This window comes from Coregonus lavaretus, assembly GCF_964263955.1.
Source record: "Coregonus lavaretus genome assembly, contig: HAP1_SCAFFOLD_356, whole genome shotgun sequence".
In the NCBI taxonomy this organism is placed as follows: Eukaryota; Metazoa; Chordata; class Actinopteri; order Salmoniformes; family Salmonidae; genus Coregonus; species Coregonus lavaretus.
Genome location: NW_028165452.1, coordinates 7,571 through 18,258, shown reverse-complemented (window position 1 = coordinate 18,258; position 10,688 = coordinate 7,571). Strand labels below are relative to the sequence as shown.

The 10,688-nt window shown below is 42.7% G+C and overlaps 1 protein-coding gene across 1 annotated transcript; it reads left to right on the top strand.

The window, feature by feature from the left end:
• The first annotated feature begins 5,714 nt into the window (after positions 1–5,714).
• On the top strand, positions 5,715–9,567 carry LOC311115850 (uncharacterized protein). The gene is made up of 6 exons (XM_084190981.1): positions 5,715–6,278; positions 6,746–6,843; positions 6,974–7,151; positions 8,302–8,398; positions 8,484–8,677; positions 8,815–9,567. The coding sequence occupies exons 1-5, from the start codon at positions 5,819–5,821 to the stop codon at positions 8,521–8,523; spliced, it is 873 nt and encodes a 290-aa protein (XP_084047107.1). The 5' UTR covers positions 5,715–5,818; the 3' UTR covers positions 8,524–8,677; positions 8,815–9,567.
• The last annotated feature ends 1,121 nt before the right edge of the window (positions 9,568–10,688 follow it).

Sequence of the window (10,688 nt, the reverse complement as noted above, 5' to 3'; positions counted from 1 at the left end):
CATTCTCATCGACGGGGCTGTAGTGGAACAGGTTGAGAGCTTCAAGTTCCTTGGTGTCCACATCACCAACGAACTATCATGGTCCAAACACACCAAGACAGTCGTGAAGAGGGCACGACAAAGCCTATTCCCCCTCAGGAGACTAAAAAGATTTGGCATGGGTCCTCAGATCCTCAAAAAATTCTACAGCTGCACCATCGAGAGCATCCTGACTGGTTGCATCACCGCCTGGTATGGCAACTGCTTGGCCTCTGACCGCAAGGCACTACAGAGGGTAGTGCGTACGGCCCAGTACATCACTGGGGCAAAGCTCCCTGCCATCCAGGACCTCTATACCAGGCGGTGTCAGAGGAAGGCCCTCAAAATTGTCAAAGACTCCAGTCACCCTAGTCATAGACTGTTCTCTCTGCTACCGCACGGCAAGCGGTACCGGAGTGCCAAGTCTAGGTCCAAAAGACTTCTCAACAGCTTCTACCCCCAAGCCATAAGACTCCTGAACAGCTAATCATGGCTACCCGGACTATTTGCACTGCCCCCCCACCCCATCCTTTTTACGCTGCTGCTACTCTGTTAAGTATTTATGCATAGTCACTTTAACTCTACCCACATGTACATATTACCTCAACTAGCCGGTGCCCCCGCACATTGACTATGCAACGGTACCCCCCTGTATATATAGCCTCCCTACTGTCACTTTATTCTATTGTATATATAGCCTCCCTACTGTCACTTTATTTTTTACTTCTGCTCTTTTTTTTCTCAACACTTTTTTGTTGTTGTTTTATTCTTACTTTTTTGTTTAAAATAAATGCACTGTTGGTTAAGGGCTGTAAGTAAGCATTTCACTGTAATGTCTGCACCTGTTGTATTCGGCGCATGTGACCAATAAAATTTGATTTGATTTGATTTGATTTGATTTGAAGTGTGTGTTAGTCATGATTTTCTTTTCTCTTTTGTCTTGTTTGTACAGTGAAGATGATTATAGGGGTGATGAGCCAGAGCATCTGCCTCCTCAGCCACAGCTTCCCCTTCCTCAGGCAGAGCCTCCTCTTCCTCAGCCTGGCCGCTTGTCTAGACAACGCACTTCTGCTCCCCTCCCTCGGCCACGGTCTTCATCGGACACTGAGTCCCCTGTAAAGAGCCCTCAACCCAAAAGAAAAGGAAACGCTTTCTCAAAGTCAGCGCATCCAAGTCAGCGTGGCGGAGGTAGGCCTGCCACTCCAAGAGTCGGGGAGGAAGAAGAGGAAGAAGAAGATAGGTGGCATAATAGAGAAGAGAATGATGAACGACCAGACCCAATCCGGTTTATGCCCACCAGAGTCCCAGGCCCCACAATCGACACCACTGCGTCATGGTCTCCCCTTTCACTCTTTCAACTGTTTTTTACCACTTCGGTTGTCCGCACAATAATTTGCAACACTAATGCAAATGCTGCCAAAAGACTGCAGTCCGGACTGAAATTCGCTTGGATACCACTAACGATGAGAGATTTTTACATTTTCCTGGCAATTCTGCTATACTCAGGGCTTGTCTCTGTACACGAGAGGGGCACCTACTGGAGGAAGGAATGCCCATATAATTTCCGCTTCCCTGGAGACACTATGACACGAGACCGTTTTGAAGCAATCATGTGGTCACTGCACTTGAGCAAACCGGAAGACGATGAAGCCAACAACACTAAAAAAGGCACCGCAGAATACGATATACTTTTCAAGATCAAGCCCCTGTACACTGAGCTTACCAATGCCTGCAAATCACATTTCCAGCCGTACCAAAACATCTCCATAGACGAAAGGATGGTGGCATCCGAGGCGAGAATAAGTACGCGGCAATATATGAAAGCAAAGCCCACTAAGTGGGGGTATAAATTATTGGTACTGGCTGACTCTCACACTGCTTATACGTGGAATTTTGTTGTTTATGAAGGCAAGAGTGTGTTCACACCAGGCCAGGGACTAAGCTACACTTCAGTTATGGACTGGATGCCATTCCCTCTACTCGGTGGGGGCTATACACTTTCTGTAGACAATTTCTATTCTAGCCCTGCCCTTTTTGAGGAGCTACGTAGAAGAAACACTGGTGCCTGTGGGACGATTATAACGAACAGGATTGGTTTCCCACAAACCAAAAGGAACAACCTGCCCAAAAAAGCAGAAAGGGGAGATTTGCGTTGGATACGCAAAGGAAATGTATTATTTGTAAAATGGATGGACACACGTGAGGTAACCATGTGCTCTACTGTACATGAAGCATTTAGTGGACAAACTGTCAAAAGGAAGGTCAAAGAGGGTGGTGTATGGCAGACTAAAACTGTGCCCGTCCCAGATGCGGTAGCCGACTACAACCGGAGCATGGGTGGAGTGGATTTATCCGACGCATTGATTGGATACTGCAGTGTTCACCACAAGACGATGAAATGGTATAAGACTTTTCTTTTTCATTTTGTTGATATTGCTGTTGTAAATAGTTTCCTACTTCACAAAGAACTCCATAAGAACAACTCAACTAAGCCGTACACACAGAAGAAGTTCAGGGAAAAGCTACTCACAGAAATGGTGAGCTTTGCTAAACAGTCTGACCCACAACCTTCACCACGACCACCACCAACATCCTGCATGCCAGAATACTATGGTGATGATGCCAGCAAAGACAGGAAGAACTGTAGGAGATGTCTGGATGCTGGCATCCCCAAAGTGAAAACACCTGTGTACTGCAGGAAGTGCCAAGTCCCTTTGTGCCTTACGTCAAAGCGTAACTGTTTCAAGGATTGGCACGACAGCAAGTTTTAGGCTAAAAAAGGGGTCTACATTTTGTGTGACAACCCATCCAAAGGACACCATATCATTGTTTATAGTTTTGGGATGTGTGTAAAAAAAATTTTTTTAAATGTGTTGTTTATAGTTTCTAATAGATCTGCTCAGTTTGGAGTCAACCTTTCCCATTGCATGGTTTATTTTAATGGGAACACGTATAGAGGTCTGGGAGAACATTGGAAACAACATCAAAAACAGTTGGATTTGGATGGAATGTACACATATAGTGAGTGATATGTTAGTGAAATGAAATGCCTTTTGCCGTCTGGTTCCTGATAAAAGTCAAGTAAAATATGCCATTTAGCAGACGCTTTTATCCAAAGCGACTTACAGTCATGCGTGCATACATTTTTGTGTATGGGTGGTCCCGGGGATCGAACCCACTACCTTGGCGTTACAAGCGCCGTGCTCTACCAGTTGAGCTACAGAGGACCACAAGTGGCACTGATGGTGCCCAAATCTACCCAAATGTCTCCATTTGGTAATCCGCCTAAACATACTTCAACTAAAACCCCGACAGCTTTGGTTTCCTTTACTTTATTGGCATCAAACTGCACATTTAAGTACTCGTCAGATATTGGGCTGATATATGGTCCCATAGTGTTTAGGGGCTGCAGCTGCATAAGTCCAATACATTATTCCCTATAAAACCTGAAGTTACTTTCAGGCGGAATCAAAACCTCCCAGTTGATGCTGTGCTCTAGCCTCATGTACTCTGACACCGTAATACCCACATTAATTATTTACACTTCAAGATACGTCTCCCACGTGTGTTACCTTTCTTTTGCTACCAATATTATGTTGATAGCCCTTGTCGTTTTGGAGATGCACTCTATTCAATTTGGGCATGCATTTTCGAAGCAGGCACTTTAGCCAGGTGCCTAGTGATGAAGAGGTTAACCGGTCTCCTCCCCTTCATCTACACTGATTTGAAGTGGATTTAACAAGTGACGTCAATAGTTGGATCATAGCTTTCACCTGGATTCACCTAGTCAGTCTATGTCATGGAAGGAGAAGGTATTCTTAATGTTTTGTATACTCAGTGTATATCACTACAGAAAATCAAGTGCTATTTGCATGTGATGCATTTGCTCTATTGTTTACAGGATGATTTGTATCTTATAGGGCGTGGCTTTAAGGGAATAGTATGGTCAATTTTAGATAAAAACGAATGTGAAAAATGAACAGAGCAAATGTGTATTAACACACTACCTATTCATAGAAGTATTTATTAATCAAATTCAATCAATCAAATTGTATTTATGAAGCCCTTTTTACATCAGCAGATGTCACAAAGTGCTATACAGAAACCCAGCCTAAAACCCCAAACAGCAAGCAATGCAGATGTAGAAGCATGGTGGCTAGGAAAAACTCCCTAGAAAGGCAGAAACCTAGGAAGAAACTTAGAGAGGAACCAGGCTCTGAGGGGTGTAACAGTACATGGCCATTAAGGCCAGATTTTTCTCCAAGATGTTCAAACATTCATAGATGACCAGCAGGGTCAAATAATAATCACAGTAGTTGTAGATGTTGAAACAGGTCAGTACATCAGGAGTAAACATCAATTGGCTTTTCATAGCCGGGCATTTAGAGGTTGAAATAGCAGGTGCGGTAGAGAGAGAGAGTTGAAAATAGCAGGTCTGGGACAAGGTAGCACGTCCGGTGAACAGGTCAGGGTTCCATAGCCGCAGGCAGAAGAGTGGAAACTGGAGCAGCAGCACGACCAGGTGGACTGGGGACAGCAAGGAGTCATCAGGCCAGGTAGTCCTGAGGCATGGTCCTAGGGCTCAGGTCCTCTGGGATGGGAGGGAGAGAGGGAGAGAGAGAGAATTAGAGGGAGCATACTTAAATTCACACAGGACACCAGATAAGACAGGAGAATAACACCAGATATAACAGACTGCCCTAGCCCCCCAGCACATAGACTATTGGAGCATAGATACTGGAGGCTGAGACAGGGGGGTTCGGGAGACACTGTGGCCCCATCCGATGATATCCCCAGACAGGGCCAACCAGGCAGGATATAACCCCACCCACTTTGCCAAAGCACAGCCCCCACACCACCAGAGGGATATCAACAGACCACCAACCTACTACCCTGAGACAAGGCTGAGTATAGCCCACGAAGATCTCCTCCACTGCACGAGCCCGAGGGAGCAACAAACCGGACAGGAAGATAATGTCAGTGACTCAACCCACTCAAGTGATGCACCCCTCCTAGGGACGGCATGGAAAGCACCAGTAAGCCAGGGAAACAGCCCCATAATAGGGTCAGAGGCAGAGAATCCCAATTTTTATTTTATTTTTATTTCACCTTTATTTAACCAGGTAAGCCAGTTGAGAACAGGTTCTCATTTACAACTGCGACCTGGCCAAGATAAAGCAAAGTAGTGCAATAAAAACAACACAGAGTTACATATGGGGTAAAAAAAAACAAAGTCAGAAATACAACAGAAAATATATATACAGTGTGTGCAAATGTAGCAAGTTATGGAGGTGGAGAGACTGGAACCTAAATCTAAATATTCATATTAAGCTTCTACGTCTGTGTACAGGAAAGTCTTATTTGTAAGACGTAGGAGAAAATATATTAGCTTATTGTTAAATTATTACGACATTATTTGCCAATACGAACGATGTAGTAAATATTGTTTCCAAACTGCGTTACCCACTCCAGTCAGCAGATGGCGATGTGCGTCTTTCAGGTGATGATTCTTGCGTGACGTATAATGGCCTGGACGGGACACTTCTTCAGCAACATCACACGGCTACTCTTTTAACCACCTCGGTAGCTTGCTAGCCAACATAAAACCGAAAGATTGAGGCTTTAGACCATGTTTATGTACATTAGCTAATCTCAGTGTTTTAAACACATTTCTTTTGACGTAACATTATCTACTGGGTAACTTTAACCTAATTGGAAACGTGTTCAGATTGATGCTGAGCCTACCACTAGGCTAGTCGCTAATGCTAACTAGCTAGCTAACTAGCTAACATCCCCGACCATGAGCTCACTAAACTACTCCTCCCCTGCTAAAGAAGAGGAGGTCTGGTGTATGGAGAAAGAAGCTCTGGGGCTGAACATTGCCGTGAAACAAGAAGAGGAGGATGTTACAGTGAAAGGAGAGGAAGAAGCTTTCAGAATGATAAAGGAGGAAGAGGAGGCTATTACACTGAAAGAAGAGGAGGATGTTACAGTGAAAGAAGAGAAAGATCCGTTTGGAGTGAAAGAGGAAGAGGGGATAGAGGCTGTCACAGTGGAAGAAGAGGAGGTAGAAGCTTTCAGAATGATAAAGGAGGAAGAGGACGCTGGTGTATTGAAAGAAGAAGAGGAGGATGTTATAGTGAAAAAAGAGGAAGAACCTTTTAGAGAGGAAGAGGATGGTATCTCAATAAAGGTGAAGAAGGAAGACATTTTTGGAGTGAAAGAGCAGGAGGAGGAGACAGAAGATCAGATTAACACCAGTTGAGTACTGTCTTAAAAACAGGGGCACACACTATGCAGTTCTTGAACTAATGTGTGGTTTTTAAGGGGCATTCTACTGAAGTTATATACTTCAATATGTTGTTCAGTACTGTTTAAATTGTTAAAGGTTCAATCTGCAATTGGTACATATATTTTTTGGACTTTTAAATTAGCTTTAATTAATTCTCCATGTGGTCTACATTAAAGTGCACCTCATCTAATATAACAGGCTTTTAAAATTCAAAATTGGTGCTTAATTTCTACTTAAAATATCAAATGGACGCAAAAGGCACCCAATTTGTGGAACTACCTTTTCACATTTGCATCATAAACAATATTTTATGAAATCGTGATGAAAGTGGCCATTTTAGGCCCTGTTTAGATATATTAATGCCTATTGTAAGACCCTATGATTGCAATAGAAGATAATACGTTTACCATCTGTTTGATGTTCTCATTCACACAGGAGAGAGACATGACTATCATGGATCCACTGGGGAGCCTCAACAACATCCTGATGCTGACGAGGCAGAGAAGAGTCTCTCCAGATCAGAACACCAGATGGTACAGCTTGGTCTGGTCTAGCATACAGCTTGCTCTATCGGGGTCTGGGTTTCTGTAAAGCACTTCATGACAACAGTGACATCAGCATCCATAATGATATGTGTCTGTGTCTCCTCTTTATGGTTACCAGGACAACGCTAGCCCTTCCTCCCTCCCAGAGTCCCTGTGTCGTACCTCTCCCAGTAGCACCTTACTGCTGGGTCTGAAGAGGTTGTCTGTGCGGCTGGTGGACTGCAGGAAAACAACGGGGCTGAGTGGAACTGTGAGAGGAGGAGAAGAGAAGAAAGGAGCAGATTTTACTCATCAAAGTAAGTGCTGTAGTTTAGTTTGAACAAATAAAATAGATCTGCCCACTGGTATCTGTTACCAGGACAACCAGCAGAGTTCTGTTAGTTGACATGAAGATAGACTGGTATCTGTTACCAGGACAACCAGCAGAGTTCTGTTAGTTGACACGAAGATAGACTGGTATCTGTTACCAGGACAACCAGCAGAGGTATGTTAGTTGACATGAAGATAGACTGGTGGATATGGTTGTTATGAATATCATAACACTGAAAAAGGATTCTGCCAATGAAAAGAGAGAAACCAATAGACTATATAAAACCTTGATGAAAGTTAGATTTAGAGAGAACGTTTCAAGATGATCCAATATAAGGTGCATGTTTTACAAAAACATTTCCTAAAAACATTAGCTAATTTTCCCCCAACATCGGACACCCCCTAACTTCGGACACTCTAGTGGTTGGAGGACTAAATCACCTCGAGTTCGACGTTTAAATGGACTGGAAAATAACTGTACGTTTTGCGACTAACGACACCCTTCTAGCTAGCTGACCACCGATTTTCATTGCTATTTTTGTAAGTTAAGTTCGGTTTGCATATTGTAAAATTTGACGGCGCGACAGACCACACATCATTTAATATCCAACTTTTTACCTCTGAAATATAGCTAACGCATTTTCTAATGTTACTAGCTTAGTTGCTAAATGTTGATAGAACTGCTAAGACAGCAAAAAGGAAAGAAATTGTAAGCGTTAGATAATACATATCACGAAAACAGCTGAATGTTGTCAAGCTTTACCTTTTCAGAATTGGAGTCCTCTGACGGAGGCGTTTTGCACAATCTGCAAAAATGTATTTGGAATTTTGAACCATTAACTTTTTGACACCTATCACTGTTGGCTATGTTTCATCTTACAACAGCTACATAGAGGCAGTATTTAGTCAAATTTTACAATGTATGCATCAATATGAAACTAATTGGGACACTCATTTTCATTACAGATAACATCAAACAAAAAACGTGGGTACATTTTCAGTTAATGTGAAAACTTTCATCACCTTTCAATGCCTTAGCTCTGAAATGTAAATGTTTATACATATTCAGATTGAGTTATCTGTCTAAAATGTGTATAGTATGCCAAGTTATTTAGCTACATGTATTTACCACCACAGCATGGAGAAAGTCAAGAGGAAGCAGTGGAGTGAGGTGGATATGTTCCATGCCATGGAGGACTGCGGGGCAGGGATGGCTATCCGCCATGCTGCCAAGGTTAGGCATCTTTTGTTTTTAGGAGATTACCATGTGTATGTGAATTTTATCTGCTAGTAACAGTTTTATTTTCTTATCTACCAAGGTACATGGTGTACCTCGGCAGACCCTGGCGTACAGGCTGAGCGGCCGGGGGACCCATGTTTGTCGCCGTGGACCACCCACATTGCTTGCACCAGAGGATGAAAATTCTCTGGTGCAGTACTGTATCTACTGCGCCAGCCATGGGTTCCCCTTCACCAGACAGAGGCTGATGAAATACGCCGACAAAATACGCAGGTATTTGGTGTTCTATGTATGTAGATTGGTGGACTGACTGTTCTCAATGTGTGTGATGTAAATGTGGATGTGTATGGTGATGCCAAAACAAACATTTTCATCCTGGATGGACAATTATACATTCTATTCTATTGTAGGTTTCGGCACCCAGGGGAAACAATCCCACCACTGGGGAAGAGGTGGTGGGAATTGTTCAGGAAGAGGCACAAGAACCTGAGCATAAGGAGGCTGGACACCCTGGACAGGGGGAGAGCTGAGTGTGCATCACCACTGCCAGTGCCTCCCAGTGTGCAACACCTGTAGGAGCCGCCGGAGTCCCCAGCTGCAGAAGAAGGCCACGTGCCTACTCTCCCGGCCACACCATCGTTGGCCCCTCAACCCCACCATTACAAACACCAGCTCCTCCAAGCCATTGTCGGCGGTTTTGTCCACCACCACCACGATGCACCCCCGTCCCCCGTCTGTCACCACCAACACGGCCTCCTCTGGACCAACTGCCTCCTACGTCTCCCCTGGTCACACCACCATAGCAGCCTCGTATGGGAAGTGGAGTGGTCTGCTATTGGCCGGTTATAAAATGGCCCATAACTGTAACACTAGCAGAGATCCTGGACCTGATATATCCTTACAGTATATTATGTTCAACAATATATAGAAAAATAATCTAAAATGTTATATTTTCAATATTCATTTTTATGTTTTTCAATATTAATAAATTAATGTAATTCATTTTTTTACTAAATTAAAATACTGCTCATATTACAGGTCAAGTGGTAAAGATTAATATGACCCATTGTTGCTTTGTAGCCTGTAGCATCTAATGATGAAACATTATGGAGTCTTAAAGGAGGACTGTAGCATCTAATGATGAAACATTATGGAGTCTTAAAGGAGGACTGTAGCATCTAATGATGAAACATTATGGAGTATTAAAGGAGGACTGTAGCATCTAATGATGAAACATTATGGAGTCTTAAAGGAGGACTGTAGCATCTAATGATGAAACATTATGGAGTCTTAAAGGAGGACTGTAGCATCTAATGATGAAACATTATGGAGTCTTAAAGGAGGACTGTAGCATCTAATGATGAAACATTATGGAGTCTTAAAGGAGGACTGTAGCATCTAATGATGAAACATTATGGAGTCTTAAAGGAGGACTGTAGCAACTAATGATGAAACATTATGGAGTATTAAAGGAGGCTTCACCTACAGATGAAACATTATGGAGTCTTAAAGGAGGCCTGTAGCATCTAATGATGAAACATTATGGAGTCTTAAAGGAGGACTGTAGCATCTAATGATGAAACATTATGGAGTCTTAAAGGAGGACTGTAGCATCTAATGATGAAACATTATGGAGTCTTAAAGGAGGACTGTAGCATCTAATGATGAAACATTATGGAGTCTTAAAGGAGGACTGTAGCATCTAATGATGAAACATTATGGAGTCTTAAAGGAGGACTGTAGCATCTAATGATGAAACATTATGGAGTCTTAAAGGAGGACTGTAGCATCTAATGATGAAACATTATGGAGTCTTAAAGGAGGACTGTAGCATCTAATGATGAAACATTATGGAGTCTTAAAGGAGGACTGTAGCATCTAATGATGCAACATTATGGAGTCTTAAAGGAGGCCTGTAGCATCTAATGATAAAACATTATGGAGTCTTAAAGGAGGACTGTAGCATCTAATGATGAAACATTATGGAGTCTTAAAGGAGGACTGTAGCATCTAATGATGAAACATTATGGAGTCTTAAAGGAGGACTGTAGCATCTAATGATGAAACATTATGGAGTCTTAAAGGAGGACTGTAGCATCTAATGATGAAACATTATGGAGTCTTAAAGGAGGACTGTAGCATCTAATGATGAAACATTATGGAGTCTTAAAGGAGGACTGTAGCATCTAATGATGAAACATTATGGAGTCTTAAAGGAGGACTGTAGCATCTAATGATGAAACATTATGGAGTCTTAAAGGAGGACTGTAGCATCTAATGATGA

Excerpts from the sequence above, each read along its gene's own strand:
- LOC311115850 (XM_084190981.1), top strand. The coding sequence starts at position 5,819 with ATGAGCTCACTAAACTACTCCTCCCCTGCTAAAGAAGAGGAGGTCTGG. Across the intron at positions 6,844-6,973 it reads CCAGATCAGAACACCAGATG|GACAACGCTAGCCCTTCCTC; the intron begins GTACAGCTTGGT and ends TATGGTTACCAG. Across the intron at positions 8,399-8,483 it reads CTATCCGCCATGCTGCCAAG|GTACATGGTGTACCTCGGCA; the intron begins GTTAGGCATCTT and ends TTATCTACCAAG.